Source organism: Nanorana parkeri, unplaced genomic scaffold (genome assembly GCF_000935625.1).
Source record: "Nanorana parkeri isolate BGI_ZX_2015 unplaced genomic scaffold, ASM93562v1 scaffold1017, whole genome shotgun sequence".
Lineage (NCBI taxonomy): Eukaryota > Metazoa > Chordata > Amphibia > Anura > Dicroglossidae > Nanorana > Nanorana parkeri.
The window spans coordinates 358,138-378,375 of record NW_017307285.1 but is presented as its reverse complement, the minus strand read 5'-3'; the positions used below and the strand labels follow the sequence as shown (position 1 = coordinate 378,375).

General features: G+C 42.7%; 1 protein-coding gene across 1 annotated transcript in view; it reads left to right on the top strand.

Moving 5' to 3' along the window:
* Positions 1–20,238, top strand: part of PPP6R3 (protein phosphatase 6 regulatory subunit 3) — a 60,843-nt gene that overhangs the window by 35,007 nt on the left and 5,598 nt on the right. Inside the window, exons 8-20 of the mRNA XM_018567171.1 lie at positions 629–741; positions 2,566–2,679; positions 2,969–3,098; positions 5,085–5,237; positions 6,044–6,190; positions 6,274–6,338; positions 6,492–6,607; positions 9,894–9,979; positions 14,233–14,319; positions 16,036–16,115; positions 17,275–17,329; positions 18,302–18,432; positions 19,147–19,268. Coding sequence (XP_018422673.1) covers positions 629–741; positions 2,566–2,679; positions 2,969–3,098; positions 5,085–5,237; positions 6,044–6,190; positions 6,274–6,338; positions 6,492–6,607; positions 9,894–9,979; positions 14,233–14,319; positions 16,036–16,115; positions 17,275–17,329; positions 18,302–18,432; positions 19,147–19,268 — 1,399 coding nt within the window. The remainder of the gene's footprint in view (positions 1–628; positions 742–2,565; positions 2,680–2,968; positions 3,099–5,084; positions 5,238–6,043; positions 6,191–6,273; positions 6,339–6,491; positions 6,608–9,893; positions 9,980–14,232; positions 14,320–16,035; positions 16,116–17,274; positions 17,330–18,301; positions 18,433–19,146; positions 19,269–20,238) is intronic.

Here is a 20,238-nt window from a genome sequence, read left to right as displayed (position 1 = left end):
CTGCATAGGTCTGACTGGGGTCAGTGTGTGCGCCTGTCCCACGGACTGCATAGGTCTGACTGGGGTCAGTGTGTGCGCCTGTCCCACGGACTGCATAGGTCTGACTGGGGTCAGTGTGTGCGCCTGTCCCACGGACTGCATAGGTCTGACTGGGGTCAGTGTGTGCGCCTGTCCCACGGACTGCATAGGTCTGACTGGGGTCAGTGTGTGCGCCTGTCGCACGGACTGCTCCACAATCTCGATCTAACAATCATTAGCTCAGTGAGCAGTTTTCAGTTTTAATTTAAAAAAAAAAGGCTTTGGCTACATTTGTGATGAAATACAATTAACAATGTTCAATTCAATGCCAAATGAAATAGGACACGTATATCCTTCTCTCTATGTCCACGTTTCTGTATACAGTGCAGGTTGCAAATGCATTCTGTAAACTTCAGAACTGTTGTAATTGGAAGCTGGCTGCTGGGAAGGTTTTGTTATAGAGCTGGCTGCTGTGCAGCTGCACCATCATGACTCTTAATTATACTCCCTTCCAGAAAACTTTTTTTTTTAAAGGTGCAATAATGTTATCTCCGGCATTTGTTTGAGGATCTAAAGGAATATATGTAACTGTTCTTTTCTCTCTTCACAGAGGCATTCTAATGCATCACAGTCCCTTTGTGAGATTATACGCCTGAGCAGGGATCAGTTGTTACAAGTGCAGAACAGCCCAGAACCAGACCCTCTCCTGGCCACGTTAGAAAAGTAGGTCTTTAAGCTCTGTATGTTGTAATTATAAAAGAACATTGTGCTTTTTGTATATTTGTTGGATGCTTGTCCAAATGGGGAATGATCATTGTTGATGAAGCAGAAGCTATTTTGAGGCATGAAAGAACAGTCACTTAGCATTGTTTTGGGAAATCGATTTTAATGTTACCTAAGCTGAGTAATTTTTTTAAGGAGCATTGGCTACCTGGCTCCTGGGATTGTCAAGACCTGCATTTTCATGTGACCATGGCCCAAAGAGTACCTTGAAGGATGAAACTTCAGTGAGATCAGCGCCTCTACATTGCTCTCTCGGCAGAAAAACATAGGGGAAATGCCAAAACCAGATTCACTTAAATCTAATGTAAGGGCGTACCTTAAATGATGCCTCTTGATCTGATCATCTTCTTTCCTGTAGTTTTTGGCTGTCCCTCCAGCGCTGGTGCGGGTCTCCGATCCAGCACTGACTCCTCTGCCGTCCTACGGGGTCTGGGCGGGTGCATGCTGCTAGCTGAACATCTGAACTGCGCATACACCCTCCCCCAAGATCCTTTGCGGCCGCCCGAGAAATTTTCAGATGTTCGGACAGGAGCGCGCGGGAGAGACGCAGGTATTAACCCTTAAAGAAAAAAACGTATTCAATAATTTTGCATATATCTACTGCTTTGCTATCAGTAGATATATGCAAAACCAATGAGGGTTTAATAACCCTTTAAGCTCAGTTAGGCTTTGAATGTGAAATATAGAAGTGGATTGGTTACCTTGAGCCAAATTTCCCCTCATAATATTTACCTGTTAAGACTGCGGAGTCATGAGTCGTATGTCCCAAGATTACCGAGCCTTTGCAGCAACTCCATTACCTGGGCTGCATCTTTTGAAATGGGAGAGTACAATATGATGTGGCTGATTTCTAAAAGGATAACTTTAGGTAACTTCACAATGGGGGGAATTTATCAAAGCAATTGCAACAGTTTTAGCCTCTTAGATAATTTTTTTTAATGTACAAATCTGTCTTTTAACATGTGCCACTGTTTTGACCTGAGATTACACGTGTTTTGCACCTGTTTTTATCTGCCCTTGTTCTGGGCTGTAAAACTGGAGCATTACTTAAGAAAACAATCACAACTTTAAGTCCCCATGACCACTTCCAGAAGCGACCGTTAAGCTGTTTGCCTGAAGTTACAAAGCTTCTTTCCTGAATCAAAAATTGAAAAAAGGGCCTCAGTCATGAAGGGGTTAAACCTTTTTTCTGAACAACATTACACTAGCAGCATAATCTGGTGCAAGTTCAAACACTCACAACTGCTATGATAAATCCCCCCCAATGTATTTTCACTTGTGAATGTTTTTAATGTGCACACTGATTTTCTATTGTGATTTATGCCATGTCTTTATTCCAATGCCTTGACTTCACTGTCCTTTTTATGTTTTCACTTTCATTTAGTTAATGTTTTATGTTGGACCTTGACCTTTATGGAATATCTGGGTGTCTTAACTGCATGCAATGCCAGTCTGTAGCAGTTCATACACACAAAGCTGATGATTCATATTTGGCTGGAAACAGATGGCCTGAAATTACTCCTTGGATTGTTGTCTTGTGGGCAAAACCTAATCCGTTCCCAGAGTGTCACTAGAGATGCAGAAGCCCAATCTGCACATAGTTACTATGTCTGCTGTCCTGTCTGTCACTAACATTGTGGGTTTGCGTTAGCAGTGTTATGCATTCCACAATTTGATGTGGTGATCAATGTGTTGAATCGTAAGTTCTGGCTTTAGCACAGATGCAGAATCCTTCAATTGCTTACAATTTTTTATTTTATTTAGGCAAGAAATTTTAGAGCAACTACTATCAAATATATTTTTGAAAGAGAGGAATGAATCTGCAATTGTCAGTGCTATCCAAATATTGCTGACTCTGCTAGAAACAAGGCGGCCAGCGTAAGTAGAATCTAAGCTCTCGTTTCCATACACTTGTGGCACTGACCTTCCTAAAGAAGATGGGTTGGTTGTACTGAAAATGAGCCGTTCCTAAATATTTGCTGTAATTACTTTGGATAGTGATATTCTTTTCCCTACAGATCTGGTTATCCCGAGTACCTTTTTTATGTTGCAAAGTACTTTTTAAAGTCCGCCGCTAATTTCAGAGTCTTGGACTTTGTTTGCAATTTTCCTTCTATATATTTATGCTAATTTAATACCTTTTTTGTGTTTTTTTTTTATTTTACAGTTTTGAGGGTCATATTGACCTGTGTCCACCTGGTCTCAATCACTCTGCATTTTCAGTTAACAAAACAGTCTTGACTGCTATTCAGGAAAGACTTCCGTCCTTTCACCAGCTACTCCTGGACCCTCCAAAAGTAAATGAACTTGCTTACTATAATCTAAGTATGAAACTGGAATCACCCTTGATCTTTTTTTATATCACGGAGTCATGTTCATTGAAGCTAATAATCAGTAACCTTTTTGGGGGCTTTATCCTGGAAAGCTCACTCAGTAATGATATGAAATTGTGGTAGTTCAGAGAAAACAATCTTTAAAGTGCTTGTTCTCACCATGTTTGCTAAGCTGTGTTTTTCTGCAGAAGGCACATGGAAAACCAATAATTTTTGATGTGCCCTGTACCATACATGGGCAGTGGTGTACAAAAATGTAGCATAATGGACATGGTATGATCAAGCTGTAAGGGTGAGATTCAGTCAAGAATAGTTGAACTTGTGCCTGTTCACACAATGTCTAAGGTTGATTGTAATTTGCTACCATGGTTACTCGGTGTTTTAGTGTCACATTTTGACTCTGCTACTTTAAATCCTTGGTTCTCAACTTATGGGTCGTGACCCTGTGTTCAGTGGGTCGCCGCATGGCTTCCATTTTTCTAGGTTAGAGGCTCCTCTGCCTCCCCCTAGAGCAGCATTCAATTCTCGCTACAAGCAGCCATTCAAAATATGCTGCCTGGCGCAGAGTGTCGGCTTGAGACGAGAGTGTCAGCTTCCTCACGTGTGCCTGAACTGGAGTGACACCACATTCTGGCTCCCAGCACCTCAACAAGGGTGCACAAGGGAGATGTACAAGCAATGCACATATGTATGGAGCTCAGTCATGGCACAGAAGCCCACACTGGACCCCAGGCTAATCGACATAATCGATTATTGAAAAAGTTGTCAACTTTTTCAATCATCGATTAATCGGCTTCCGATTGGTCGGCCCTGTTCACGGCTCCACACACGCTGCGCGCCACACCTCCTCCCCACCTCACGCTCGCCGCTGCCAGATCCGCGCATCCACACGCCGCACCTCCTCCCCACCTCACGCTCACTGCCCGCCCAATTATAATGTACAATTGCTGGGATTTGTTGTATTCATCTATAGCTGGTGGTATTCTGCATTGCGCTGTATAATGTACTATTGCTGGGTTTTGTAGTCTTCTATAGCTGGTGGTATTCCGCATTGTGCTGTATAATGTACTATTGCTGGGTTTTGTAGTTCTCTATAGCCGGTGCCATTCTGCATTTATTGCTGTATAATTTGACACTTTTAATTTCACTATATTGCACACTACACATTTTTATTCCTTTTTTTTACTTCCACTGCTCCAAGCTTGCTCCAGTCCATCACTGGAGCCATTTTTTAAAATTTATTTTATTTTTTAACCAATTAATCGAACTTAATAATCGGCTAACTAATTGATTTTGAAAATAATCGTTAGCTGCAGCTCTACATCCACTTCAGTTCTTGTAAGATGGGGAGACAGGGTAGACCTTTCAACAACAAAAAAAGATTTAATTTTTTTTTTGCCGAGAATGTGTATGCATGTCAGTGTTTTGAGGGCACGTTCCCACTAGTACAATGCGTTAATTGCATAGTACTGTACGATTAACGCACTGTATCACGCAATCACACCTACCATGCATTCTGGTGTGGGAGGTGTGTTGTCGCCATTCATTTGAATGGTACCCCAAATGCACCTCCCACCCACAGATCATACGCCCACACCAAAATGCAGGGTGCACTAATGCCTTGCGTTCCATTGCAGTGCAACTTGGGGCGGACTTAATAACCAAGGACAAATGTGGATCCTGAGGTTACACAGGTTGAGAACCACTGCTTTAAATTCTTGAGCATCCACTTGTCCAATAAAAAAAATTAACATTTTTTTGTTTTTTTATGTACAGTGCACTTTTCATTAAAACGGCTTGAAGCTCCCTGTTGTCCCATCAACTCAAATTTAAATTAGCTCACTTGGCATGCTTGATTATACCTATTGTGCTTCACTTTAACTGCCAGTTGTGCACAAAAATAGTGTGCAAATTAATTTATTATATGCTTTTTCTTTTTTTTCTTTTAAGACTGATGTCATGAAGACAACATGGGGAGTCCTAGATCCTCCTGTAGGGAATACTCGGTTACATGTTATCAGATTAATAGCAAGTTTACTACAGACCAATACGCACAGCATCAATCTAGAGTTCATTGAGCTAAACACTATAGGAGTTATTCTGGTAAGTGCCTGTCATTGGTGTGTGATGAAAATATTAAAATGCTCTTCCATCTGTACCTGATGAAGGGATCTAGTTCTTGGCTTGATCTTTATTAGCAACTGTAAGCTAAATGTTTGCGCATTATCCTATTGCAGACAGGGTGCTCTCTGGGTGTTAACACTCTGTCTATAAAGGATCATGCTGAAAATCACTCATCCTCATAGTTTGAGCCGACATGTGGCAATAAAACTGTTGCACGTCGTCTCAATAGATCGGTAAGTGAGCGAACGCATACCGTCGCTCGCTCACTTCTCGATAATCTCCCTGCAGAAAGCCATGACTGTCGGTCACAGCTCACCGCAGGGATTCCCCCATCTTCGATCCTCCAGCGCTGAATGGAGGGGGTGGGTACAGCTGGCTCTGCCTCTAGATTGGCAGAGCCCACTGTCGCTCACGCAGCTGGGTAGATCTCAACAGTAATGTTGGGATATATCCTGGCTGCAGCGGTCTCAGTATACAGCGAGCTGTAGCATAGGGGCTGCAGATGGCAGACTTCAGTGGGTACCATGCCTCTAACACTTCTGAAAGTGTCATATGTTGGAGATGTTTTAGCCAGCTAACCTCTGCACCCGAGTGAAAGATAAGTGGCAGGGCAGGTAAGTATTTTTGCAGGCTGCACTTTCATGTAGAAACAGCCACTTTAGTGTTTACCAGGAGGTGGCAGATAAAGGCTAAAAAGTGCAGACACTTTGGATGGTACAACATGTTTCAGCGACATTGATGTTCACCCTCGTAAGCCACTGAAACTATTTTATTCTTTTCTGCAGGATATGTTTTTCAAATACACATGGAACAATTTCCTTCATACGCAAGTGGAAATCTGCATTGCCTTGATTCTTGCTAGTCCTGGTGACAGTACAGACGGCTTGATCAGCGAACAGAACTCTGCAGGAGAGCATATCTTATTAAGACATGTAGGTTCTTTTCACCTCTCTTCACATATTGTCAACAGCTGGTACAAAATGATCAATGCAATGTTTCTGTTTGTTTTTTGCAGCTCTTTTTGAAATGCCACTTAATAGACCGAATACTTGAAGCATGGGCCTTGAATGAAAAAAGACAGTAAGTTTGTTAATTTTGGTTTCCATGTTTTCAGCTTGTAAACTTATGGCACCCTTTGCCATTGATTTGCCTGAAAGTTAGTAAAGCTGTACTTTTAGAAGGTTCATTTACATTGGTCAATATAAAGTGTAATTCAAACATTATGTGCTTTAGGTCTGAAGGAGGGCGACGGTGTGGATACATGGGGCACTTGACAAGAATCGCAAACTGCATAGTTCACAGCATTGAAAAGGGGCCAAACAGTACACTAGCACATCAGCTTATTAAAGGTATGTTACATGGAAAAGTAATAATTACTGTCCTTTACTCGTTTAGACATTTGCATTTTGCAGGTACACTCCACCTAAAACATGAAATGTACTGAGCAATGTTTTGAAGGCGTTGCCAAATTATGCTCTTACAACATGAATATATATTTACAGCTGTGGACAAATTTGTTGGTACCCTTACAGCTCATTGTAATGGTGATTTCATTCCTTCTGGAAAGTGATTGAGATTAAAAAGCAATTGTCTCATGAATATGTTGCCTGTTCACAATCGCTAAGTAATGTGTCTGTGTTCACTGTCTGTGTTCACATAATCCAGGACACACAGCACACAGAGGAGAGGGGGTATAGGCTTCAGTGCTAGCTGCAACACTCATGAATTGGGCTTCAACCTTGGGTGGAGCTATAGCCAGTGCAAATAGAAATACAAATGTTTTTAATGCACAGATCTGAATGGGACCAAGTGCTTTTAGAGCTGCAGCTAACGATTATTTTCAAAATCGATTAGTTAGCCGATTTATTACGTTCGGTTAATCGGATAAACAATAAAATAAATTTTAAAAAATGGCTCCAGTGATGGACTACTAGTTTGTATTGAGATTTTAGTCCATCACAGGAGAAGCTTGGAGCGGTGGAAGTAAAAAAAATTAAAAAGTGTGGTGTGCAATATAGTGAAATGGAAAGTGTAAACTTATACAGCAATCAATGCAGAATGGCACCGACTACAGAGGACTACAAATCCCAGCAATAATGCATTATACAGCGCAATGCAGAATACCACCAGCTATAATGTACTATTGCTGGGATTTGTAGTCGTCTATAGCTGATGGTACATTGTGCTGTACTGTATATTATACCATCAGCTATAGAGGACTACAAATCCCAGCAATAATGCATTATACAGCGCAATGCAGAATACCACCAGCTATAATGTACTATTGCTGGGATTTGTAGTCGTCTATAGCTGATGGTACATTGTGCTGTACTGTATATTATACCATCAGCTATAGAGGACTACAAATCCCAGCAATACATTATAGAGCACCATATGGGGGGAGATGCAGTCTTACCTGAGCAGTCTTCCAGCAACTTGCTTCTGAGATCGGGACTGTATCGGCTGCTGTCATCCCCCTCACACCTGCTCCTCCTTACTACGTCTCTCCGCGTCCCTGTGGAAATGGGGGGCGGACGGTGAGTGTGAGGCGAGGAGGAGGTGCAGCGTGGATGTGGGCGGGTCTGGCAGCGGCGAGCGTGAGGTGGGGAGGAGGTGCAGCGTGTGTGGAGACGTGAACAGGGCCAACTGACAACTTTTTCAATAATCGATTATGTCGATTTAAGTTGTTGCAGCCCTAAAGTGCTTGCATGCACTGGGTCACCCGGGGGATTCAAACATGTTTAATTTGTGGTGATAATTCTTCAAGTTCCAAGGGAGTGTAGCCAACCTCCCTGGACATGGCCACAAGAGGAAAATCGACCCTAGATTGAACAGAAGTATAGTGCAAATGGTAGACAGAGATGCAAACTGAAAGTCAAGGTTACATTAGTGTTGATCGACAGTGAGTTTAAAGGAAGAAGACTATGTTGTCGAAAGACCTTTAAAAAAAAAAAAAAAGCTAGAATGGCATTTTCTAAAATGCACTTCAACATGCCACAGTGCTTCAGGGAGATTGCCCCTTGGACAGATGAGACCACACTGGCATTTCAAAGGTGGCGCGCTTTGTTTTGGGGCTGCTTTGCTACATCTGGCACAGGGTGCCTTGCCTCTGTGCAGTTCACAATGAAATCTCAAGATAATTGAGGAATTCTGGAGAGAGACATATCCTGCCCAGTGTCAGATAGCAGTTTGCCACAGATTATGGGCCCTCCAACAGGATAAAGACCCAAAACACACAGCTGAAAGCACTCAAGAATGGCTAGCAAAAAAAAACTTATTGTGAAGAAGCCTTCTATGAGCCCTGATCTTAAATCCTATTGGACATCTATGAAAAAGAGCCGAAACATGCAGTGTGAAGCTCATGAAGTGGGTCAAACTAGCTGTTGGTAGGTGCTTGTTTGCAGTGACCGGTCTTTAGGGCCTGTTCACACGACGTCCGTTTTCTGTGCTGACCTGATCCGTACGCTCCTGCACTAAATATGTATCCCTATGTGTTTTATGGGCTACAGTTCTCACGTGCGCAGTCCGTTCAGGTTACGACAGAAAAATACTGCATGTCACATTTTGTCCGGAAACGCAAAACACGTCAAACGCACTGCAGCTAACATACTGACAGCCCCATTCCAGCAAAAAACGCGGTAAAACACATAGCACCGCACCTGATCAGGACCTGATAATCATGTGAACAGGCCCTTAAGGTTGTGCAACAAAATATTACAGTAAGGGTCTCATTTCTCTCCTTGCAATTTTAATTTCTTTAAAATATTCTTTTGCATCAAAAGGAAATTTTGGTTTTAATTAAATCTGGAATAAACATTGATTTTGCAAAGAGATTTGTTTAATTTTAAATTAAAGCTGCGGTGCAGTGCTTTACATTTCTGTGAATGGTTACCAACAAAATTTTGTCTATGGCTGTAAATGCTAGTTAACGGCCTAAAAATGTATTCTTGGATATTTAATTTGTTTTAATACCTGAGCACTTAGGCAGCCTGAAGCAGACATTTAAACTGTAAGCGGATAAAACATCTGCTTGGAATTGAAGCTGGGTAGCTAGTGTTGCAAGCCAACAGTACCAACCATCTGGAGTGGTCTCTACCAATTCCCTTGATTTGGCCCAAAATTTCTCTGCAGCTAAGAAAAGACAAGTTGCGATGTTTGAAGTCACCATTCCTGTTTACTGCATCTCAAGTATGAGTCTTGGTGTCTGAATAGCTGGTTGCCCGTTCTTTGGGCCTCATGAAATGTCAAATTATATTAAAGGGTCAGTCCATTAATAAAGGATATTTTAGGTCTTGATCTGGATTTACTGGGCACATCACTGACTCCTTATGACTTGCATACCCAAGCAGCCTTCTATTCACTTTTAGAACTGTGTGCACCAGCCCATATTTTGCATGTTTAGCTACCTCCTGTTGCATCTGCAATATTTTAAATATTAAAGCTCAAAATAGATTTTCTTCCCCCATAACGGCCATAACTGTGCAGAACCAGCACTAAGCGCAAATATCTCACATTAAAATATCAGAAAAAAAATGTAAGGCAGTTTAGTCCTCCATCTTCTAGAAACTAGATCTTTTTGGTGGGCTGGTGCTATAAAATGTTTGGGTTTATCAATGTTTTGTGTTTTAATTGCAGAATTGCCAACTGAAGCTCAGGAAAAATGGGAGTCTTTCTGCACAAGTTCCTTAGGCGAAACAAACAAGAGGAACACTGTAGATCTAGTAGGTTTCTGCTGTGTGTATCTGGTTCATCATCGTGCTTAAGCCTGCATTGAGCCCTGCATCATGCACATACACTGCTGAAACATGTTCTGCAATTGATTTTATGATTGATGCCATGTGTAAACGTGTCATGTCTAGGTATATTTACGAATGGTCAACAGTCTTGGTTTTAACCAGGTTTAATTTGAATCCATATAACATTTTAAGTCCTTCACACCAAGCGCGGAGCAGGTGCAGAGCAGTTACAGGCCGGAGCAAAACTGCGTCCAAGGTATTCCAATGGTATTTTTAGCTCCAGTTCACATCGCAGCGTGCAGGTCCAGAGCATTTAAAAAAACTGCAGCAGGTCCTATTTTACCTGCTCTGGAACGCATGCAATCGCATAAACGAATGCAAACGCCTGGAACGCGCTGAAAGCCCATTTTAAACGTATTTATTTTTACCAAAACCGGCTCAGAACGCATTAAAAACGCAGCACAACCCACTGCACTGCATGTGCAGAAACTCATGCAGATCTGCTCTGCATTTGGTGTGAACAAGGCCTAATCATTCCCGGTTCATACATTACTATAATACAATGACACTGTTTTACTGAACCTTGTGAAATTGTACAGTTAAAGGTAGGGATTCACCACCTGACCTCACTGCAGCACTGAGCTGTACTTTACAGCTCTGTTTATCTATGAGGAATGGATACTGCAGTGTAAATGGCCTGTGACAGTGGCAAAGAGTAAATTTGTTATGTAAACTAATATTGTTAGGCATTTAAATGAGCTTCAAATGTAAACACACACTCCCAGATATCAAGCAATTGAGCTGCAAGTTTGAAAATGACTTGCTAAACTATTGCATTGCAAGTCTCCAGACCAGCGAGCTTGCAGAGCTCTTGCTAAGACCTGCAGGACTCTTGCTGTAGACTTGCCAAGCAAATTTGCTACAAATTTAAAAAGTGTCAACTAGAACTTGTGCTGCAAGTGTTCTGCAAGTCTACAACTTGCCAGGAATGTGTGCAGCAAGTTAACAAGAACTACAATTGAACCCTGACACAAGTTTGTGGCAAGTTATCCTTGCTATCTGGGCACACACCACACATCCACACCTAAGCAGATAATGAAACTCGTCAGTTCTTTAAGAAACTAGTTGCTTGGGATGTTTGACAGAACTAGTGCAGTGTTTTTGTCAGTCTAGCAGCCTTACTTCTTGCTACTATTTTTATGTGAATGTGGGCACTTCTGCTGACGTTACTGTGAGAACTAGTTTCTCAGGCTTGGCCAGTTCTGCAATAAAAAAAGAATTGTTGACCTGATAGGCCAGACAATGAGGTACACTGCGTGCGGCTGATCTATTCTGATGTAAAGAATGCCTGCAGCCAAAGTGGGTAGGTACTTCTCAGACGTACATTAACCTTTTAATGGGAAGATTAGGTTTTCTGTAACTTGATATACAGTAGGAGCCTGTTGGATAATTTATTTGCAGTTTCTCCAGCTGTAAAAGCCATAGTGGGCTTTAACATGGAAGTTCACCCTAGAGGTACTCGGTTAGCACTAAAAAGCCATATACCCCATGTACCTTGATAAATGTGTAGAGCCATGTTTGGATTCTGTCCACGCTACAGTTTTAGTCTTGGTTTACACCTAGGCGGCACAGTTTTGGCACGTTTGTACGCGCATTAGCAGCATGCGGTTATTTGCACATTTATGCGTGTTTTGCATGCGTTTTGATTGGCAGCTCATAAACCATTGTGGCCCATGGAAGAACATGCATATAAACGCGCAAAAACGCTCACAAAAATGTGCAACATGCTTCTGTTGCGCGTTGGGGCATTTCCAATGAAGTCTATGGGGAGGAAAAGCGCTTTTAACTCCCCAAAGAAGCTCCTGTATCTTTTCAGGCGTCCGGTGTTTTTCTGCTCAGGTGTGAACCAGGGCCATTGAAAATCATGGGATTTCTTGTGTTGGGCAGTTTAAAGCGCTTTTCGAACTGCTCAAAAATGCCTAGATGTGAAGGGCTGAGGGAGTCCGTTTTTGAAACTGATGGCCATTACCAGCGACACCATATAAGTCATGGTGTCACTCAGCCCCTCCATGGGGGTTGAGGGAAGCGAGGGGGGTAGGGGAGTAGCTTGATTTGCTTTGTCTGTGTTTGTACACACACACACACACACACACACACACACCCCCACACACACACCATTAGGTCTCGTTCACACCTAGGCGTATTGCATATGCGTGACCGTCGCGCGTTTTTTACCGCGATTCGCGGTAAAAAAGTTGCGCGTTTCCGAAGGCTACTTGGCTGTATCCCAATGGAAACGCGCAACAAACGCGGGCCGTTTTGTAGCGCGTTAGGGACGGGCGGAAATACGCCAAGGTGGGAACGAGACCATTGAATACAATGGGATTTATATTTTTGAGCGTTTTGTAGAGCGTTCGTCGCGCGTAGAACTAGAGCTGCAACAGTTAATCGATTTAGTCGATTAAAATCGACGATTGAAAACGTTTTCGATCGTCGATTCGTCGGCTATCGATTGATTTCCCTGTTCGGGGCTCTACACGCGGCCTGAAGCACACGCTGCTCACGTCCCGGTGCTGTGGTGGAACAGGTGTACAAGGGTGCTGTGTAAAACAGGTGTATGGGTGCAGTAGTGGAATAGGTTTGTGGGGTGCTGTGTGGAACAGTTGTATGGGTGTGGAACAGGTGTATGAAGGTGCAGCGAGGAACAGGTGTATTGGCGTGCAATGGTGGAATAGTTGTGTGGGGGTGCCGTTGTGGAACAGGAGTACAGGGGTGCTGTGGTGGAATAGGTACGAGTTACGCTACGCACTCTGCGGACGCCACGACCATGCCGCGTATATGCCACGCTCACCACACAAGCCGGACACACGCTCGCAGAGCACGCCGACGCCGCGGTGACTTACAAGGGTTCAGAAACAGGTAAGGGGGACCTGTTTTAATGTTTCCTGTTTAAAAAAAAAAAGCGGCACACTGTAGAACACCAGCAGCTATAGAGGAACAACAAATCCCAGCAATAATATATTAAACACCCTGTATAATGTACTATTGCTGGGACTTGTTGTTCCTCCTATAGCTGGTGGTATTCTCCATTGCGCTGTATAATGTATTATTGCTGGGATTTGTAGTTCCTCTATAACTGGTCAGTGGTAATCTGCATTGCGCAGTATAATCATTATACAGCGCAATGGAGAATACCACCAGCTATAGAGGACTACAAATCCCAGCAATAATACATTATATACAGCGCAATGCAGAGTAACGCCAGCTACAGAGGACTACAAATCCCAGCAATAGTACATATGTAGTATAATGTAGTATTGCTACATTCCTCTATAGCTGCTGGTATTCTGCACTGCGCCGCTGTATTATGTACTATATTGCACACCACGCTTTTTTTTTTTTTTTACTTCTACCGCGCCAAGCTTGCTCCCGTGATGGACTACAATCTCACCACAAACTAGTAGTCCATCACTGGAGCCTTTTTTTTTTTTTTATCCGATTAATCGAACTTAATAATCGGCCAACTAATCGATTATGAAAATAATCGTTAGCTGCAGCCCTACGTAGAACGCGCTACAAAACGTTCAGGTGTAACGAGGGCTCAGATAATTCTCTACCTGCTGTTCTACGGGACCTCTGTGCCCACCCAGTAGTGGTGCACTACTGTGATATTCAAATCCAAGGGTCTTTGCAAGGCTGCATTTGTTGGGAATAGCCAGGGATATTTGTCATCCTGTAAAAGGATCTGGAATACCGCAGTGTCCCAGCCATGCATAAACAGACCTGTACCTTCTTGCCTGTTCTCTGATCGATTTTACTATAAACTGGCAGATATCGACCTCAAATGACAGGTGAGGAGAACTCGTTCCGTCCTAATCTCTTCCCTGAGCAACAAGACTATCTCCATTCTGTGTCATGCACCGAACAGTACTTTGATCTTCCTGTGCACCTATGATTGCTCACCTCCTATGGTTCAGGAATGGGCTGATCAAGGCAATTGGTGTTCTTAATCCATCTATAATCCCAGATGGTTTAGCCATGTCAGATAAGTTTCAAAAAGAACTGCAACAAGTATGTGTAAACATTTCCTTGTAATATTTGAATTGTATTTCTGTAGGTAGCAATAGACCTAAAGAGCCCATTCTGTCAGACATCTCCGATCTGTGGCCGCTTAGCAATGCATGCACAGAATAAAATGGAAGTAATGTGTTTCTTTTGTTTTTCTCTCCCATGTGCAGGTCACAACACGACATATCCACTCCTCCAGCGATGATGAGATAGAGTTTAAAGATCCAGGCTTCTCACAAGATTCTTCCATTCAGCAGGTTAGGCATAACCAAAGTATCAACATGTATTCTGAAGTTGTGAAAACAAGAGCAATGTGTATTAGATGTTGAGGGGATATCTTTTCACAATATTTGACCCCGGACCTACTCTGTAAGTTTAACACTTACAGGAGGTTATTTTTCATTAAAAATTAAAAAAAAAAAAAGGTGTATTCTTCTGGGCCTAGCCTTGTTAATTTACACATGCATAAGTAAAGATTGTATGATAAAGTATTTAAATTACATTGGAAATTGATGGGATGGGAAATGGGAAAAACGTATCCACTTAAGTCTCGGCCACCATTTTAAAACTGTAACTGGACCTCTGCCATCGCTAGTGTTGGAAGTAGCAGTTGTCTGTGACAGCTTAACGTCCAGTGCTATACCCAGCAGCTGGGAAAGGTCAGCTCCTGGGCTTCCGAGCTTTCTACCGACTAGGGATGCACCGATACCAGTATCTGTGCCGATGCTGAGTATTTGGGCGAGTAATGTGTAATGAATGACGGCGCTGCGTCATTAAACGGCGCCTGGCTTCCTGATTGGCCAGAAAGCCGGCTCTATGCTTTCTTGTCACCTAGTGACGAGAAGCATGGGGACGGCCTCCCTGCTAACCGGGAGGCGAGTCTTTACACGACGCCCAGCTAATCGGGAAGCCAGGTGGCGATTCATTACACACCGCCTGTCTTCCTTAATGGGACTTCCAGTATCGGTATTCGGTATCGGCGAGTACTGGAAGGAAAAAAAAACCGGTATTAGATACCGTAATACTGGTATCGGCGCATCACTACTACAGACCTCTCTAGAGAAAAAAAGCGTTAAAAGCAAATGTACACACACACACACACACACCCCCCCCCTTTGCCATCATAAAATATTAAAAATGTACATGCCCAAACCTCAAATGTTCACGTAAGTAAATTAAATGTCAATCAAATTTTTAGGGCTCAGACATGTGAAAAAGTTGTGCCCTGTCATGAAAATTCCCCATCATCCCAACTTTAAATTTAATGTTACCCGGACTGGTTAGGCTGGCTGTAACATTGAAGGGGAAACACTCTAGCTATTCTAAAAGGTAAAAAAAACAAAGCTTGCATTCTCTGAACATTGCCATTCTGACACAAGTCAGAATGGCAATTCTGACTTGTGTCATGCTGACCCAGCATACTTTATGAAAAAAAAAAACATGATCGCAAATTTTGGCTGGATGTAAAAAAAAAAATGTCTTAAGCTACCTGGCGGTAATCCCGAGTGTGGCTCCGGGTTAATTTTCATTACCAAAAGCGGTAACCCCAAGCCACACTCGGGATTACACTGTGCGTCGCTTACCTTTTCCATGATCCTCGCTGTGTCCTCCAGCCGATGCCAGCATCTGTCTTCCGGGTTCCGTCCCTTGCGATCGTCCACGTCGCACGATGGCGGATCTGGCGGAAGATTTGAAAGGGGAAAAAATTGAAATCGGACCACCAGGGAGGTTAAATTACCCAAAAATGAAAAGTTTCTCATCTTCACCAGTAAACGATGATTCACCATTGTTAAGATGCTAAATATTTCTCATAGTTTTGCACAAACATTTGTGCTTTAGGTATTGCATGTGTAATGAGAGACTTCCGTTAGTGTAGACGTATCCTGTACAAAGTTCTTTTCAGGAGCAGTTTAGAATACATGTTATACCACTGTTGTTGGTCCTGGGATTGCCAGGCCTTTTCTGATTATCAGATGCAACAAATGACGTCCAATTTTATTGACCAGTTTGGCTTCAACGATGAGAAGTTTGCCGACCAAGATGACCTTGGGAAGTGAGTATGACTCCTTTATTGTGGTTTAACAATTTGCTGTTGGTGTCTGCTGGTGATTCTTCTAAACACACTTGGTCTTTCATTCTGTTTTTAAATCTCTGTTCCGATCACAGCACAATAACCTATCAGCTTGTGGTTAATTCGGCTTTCATGCAAAACCTTTCGTCAAACACAAAATCTGTTAACTGTAATTATGGGTGTGTTACTACTCAATTTGCCGCCTTTGGAATTTGTTTTTCTTTCTTTTTTTGGGAGGGAGTTGGTGGTGGGTATTACCTTTTTAAGTCCCTAACAGGTAGCCAGTGTTTTCCAAGTAACACGTGAACATAACACTGTTGGTGTTGTACCAGTCAGCGTTGTCATAATATTGTGTGCAGTTGAAGCGGTTGTGGTGTGGTTTTGTTTTGTTTTTTTTTTGTTTTTATTTTTATATTTTTTTTTAGCAAAGTATTTCCACTCCTTCACTGCCCAGTCACACCATCAAGAGTGCGTTCCAGTGCGTCCAGCCTCTGGAACGCAACCCGGCTGGCTCACTTTGTTTTAGGACGTGGCTGTGACACGCCTCCCGCCCGTGGTGTGATCGCCAGCACCCGAACGCGTGGCACGGTGCCTGCATTCCGGTCTAGTGCGATCTGCAAAAAAATTCTGCATGCACTATTTTTTGCAGATCGCACTGGACTGGAACACAGGCACTAATGTGCCACGCGTTGGGTGCTGGCGATCGCATCGCAGGCAGGGGTGTGTGGCTGTGTTGAGTTCAATGCACCACCACACCCCCTTCTGCCCCATAACAAAGTGAGCCGGCCGGGGTGCGTTCCAGTGGCCAAACGCACTCTTGACGGTGTGACAGGGCCCTCAGCCCATCAAGTGATTACATGTACTGCCTACCACACTTAGCTGTGCAGCAGCATGAACGACTCCCGTGATTAAATGGCAATGTGCATGCCACAACTAATCCGTGTTCTTCCCAGATCTTACAGTACCAGTACTGCTTTGCCTCTGGATGAATGTTTATGAAAAACTGTTCTCTTTTCAGTTTTTCTTGTCCTCTATGCTTTCATCAGAGTCAGAGCTGTAGCTGGCTGTTCTGTGCAAAGCACAATGTGTTTTACCTGTCTGCTGTTAATTCTTTTTATGCGTACAATTTTGTCATCTACAGTGTCTCATTTGATCGTGTCTCAGACATTAACTTCACACTCAACGCAAACGAAAGTGTGAGTATTGACCGGATCGCTGCATATGGGTACATACATTTTAATGTGTGTGTGTGTGTGTGTGTTAGTTGATTTTCCACATTGCCTGCTGAAAAGTCTAAATGCTTACTACTTACACCAGTTTGTAATCTGCGTCTGAAATTTTCACTGTCCTTCGAGGTTAGTTTCATGGTGGTTTTAGACCCAACTCGCACCTCTGCGGTGTGTTAACACTCCTTTTGAAGGCAGTCCGTTTAATTGAATGGGCCACCAACAAACCAAAAAAACACACCTTTGCTACTTTTTGCCAACGCAGCACATTATCATACACGGCACAAGCAGATGCTTTCCTTTAGTGCATTGGTCAAACCTTCGCCTTCTAAATGACAGCTGTAGCTGAATTGGAGAATTTTTCCAAATCAGCTATGTTGTCCTAGATTGTTCACTTCTCCTGCCTTCTGCAAACTCTTCACCCTTTTGCGAACCCCTTTGATAAATGAGGGCTTTTCTACTCCTCACGCTTTTGTGAAACTGCTTTACTTAACATGGAAAAGGTGTTGGTATTTAAATCCTAATGAGTTTTTACACCCCTATTGCCAACCTGCAGTCCAAAGGGATACACGGGAACTTTTGTTGCTTGCCCTGTGGCCTTTGGTTCCCAAATAGTCAGTGGTGGAAGTGGGGTCACTGATATGTAATTTGGTTGTAATGGGAGTGAACTTAAGCAGGCTCGTGTAGTATGTCTGCAGTCTCTGACACCTCCACTAGAATGTCTGTCTGCAATTTCTAAGTCACATTGAGGTGGCAGACTTTTTTACTGTAGGTTGTATCCTCAGCCAATACTCATGATAGACACTAGATACTGATGACAGCGTAGGAGTGAAAGCTGAAACCAGGCTTTTCTTAAACAAGGCAGCACTTGTGTACTCCTCTAAGTCAGTTTGTTTCCCAACTCTACAAGGATCAGTGCTAAATATGCTTCCTTATAATTAGGCGAACATCGCTTTGTTTGAGGCGTGCTGCAAAGAAAGGATACAGCAGTTTGATGATGGCGGGTCAGATGAAGAAGATATTTGGGAGGAGAAGAATCTCGCATTCACCCAGGACACTCAAAGAAGATCAAGGTATTAAACATTTTAATAGTTACCTCTTTCCTGATGGTTTTGCAGTGCTTTAGGCTTTGTTTTATCTCGTATCCAAAACTGCGAAAAGTTGGCATAGTAATGCTTTTAATTGGGAGCCAATTTGCAGTTTCTGGAGTTAAGGATTTTCATTTTGTCATAAGCCAATGTGGTTGACCACTCCTATTGTGCTTTGCCTTAGAGTCCCTGTATAAAGCTAATTGGATTGAAGGGGAAATCCTCCGCACACCTTGCAGCAATCCAGGCCTAAGTAGACAATGGTGCTTGTAGTGATGAACACGGATGGCACCGTGCAGACACAATGTAGGAAGAGGAATCACCAGCACTCAGTAGAATAATCCAACATGTCCATCTATTGGACATGGAAGTCTATGTCCAATAAATGGACAAGTTGGATTATTCTACTGAGTGCTGGCGATTCCTCTTCCTACCTGTATAAAGCTAGACAAAATTTTTGCACTTCTTACAATAATTTTTGGACAAATGTAAAATGTTACTGTTGGAAAATTGTCAGCATGGCTTTTAGATTTAGGGTGCCTAAAAGCTTAGAAAGGAGGAATAAAGATTTGTCTTATTCAGTCATGTAGCATTGTCTAAAATGTGGCTATTGAAGGGGAGAAATGTAGACCTTTTTTAATAGAAGTTTTGGTGCATCCTGGCCCTTGTCAATATAACTATTGTTGTATATCTATACAGCTCAGGAAGCACAGACAGCGAAGAGAGCACAGATTCTGAGGAGGAGGACTCTGTTAAACAGGGATTATTTGAATCAAGCACAGTCAACCAAGAAGATAAAATGGAGGTGGATGCCAATGAAGGCAAGTCTTCATGAATTTACAGTTGCATGCTGTACATGTGATTTGATTGCTTCCACATTTTGATCAGGATTTAAAATGTCAGGTAATCTAAAACTGATTTAAAACTTGACTTCACTCAAAATTAGAACTTAAGGGTTAGTATATTGTACCTGCAGCTTTTCCTCCAGGTGTTGCTGTATGGCACCAATCTATCATGTATCTTGTGGTTCAATAAACTATTTCCAGTCTAACACACTGCATGCTCCCTGCTCTCACATACCTAAAGCCTCAACTACAAATAAAAATCAGGTCAGTGGTAGATATCATTTTGTATTGGATCTTTCAGTGGGATACAGGAAGCAGACAAACTGAGGATGTTACATTACACAGGCTTTAGGAAGTGCACGTCGGTGAACTTATGAGGTTCTCTCTGGATTCCTGGTGAAGGGATTTACAGACAACTCAAGATTCAGATAAAATCTGCTAACTTGGAATAGGTGCAGCGTTTACTGGATAGCATTGTTCTCCCAACTCCGTTATTGCTCAGACCTCTTGTGCAATTGTCAGGTGTAAAGTGCTTCAATCTGCTGTTGCTTGCTGGCAGACTGGCGGGGTTATATGGGGGCTGTTCCTGCAACTTATGTGGCCTGAAGGTTGCTGTGGTTAAGACTATAAATATCCTGTGTCCTGTACTTGGAGAATATTACGGTTAAGTCAAAATTCCTATTTTTGTGCCTTTTTTTAGGTTGCATGGAGCACTGAGCAGTGGTCAACATTGGGGCTACTTGCTCAAACAAATTCCTGAAAAATCTATTTGAAGAGTATACTAGAGCTTGCCACACTTAAATGCACACCGCACAGCCAGTGTAGTGATGCTGCAGAGCAGTTTAACCACTTCCTTCCCTATCATTGTTAGTGACACAAATGCAGTGGCTTAAAACTTCCACTGCCTAATGTTGCTTACATCAAGAAAACATATTCAGACTGCTAT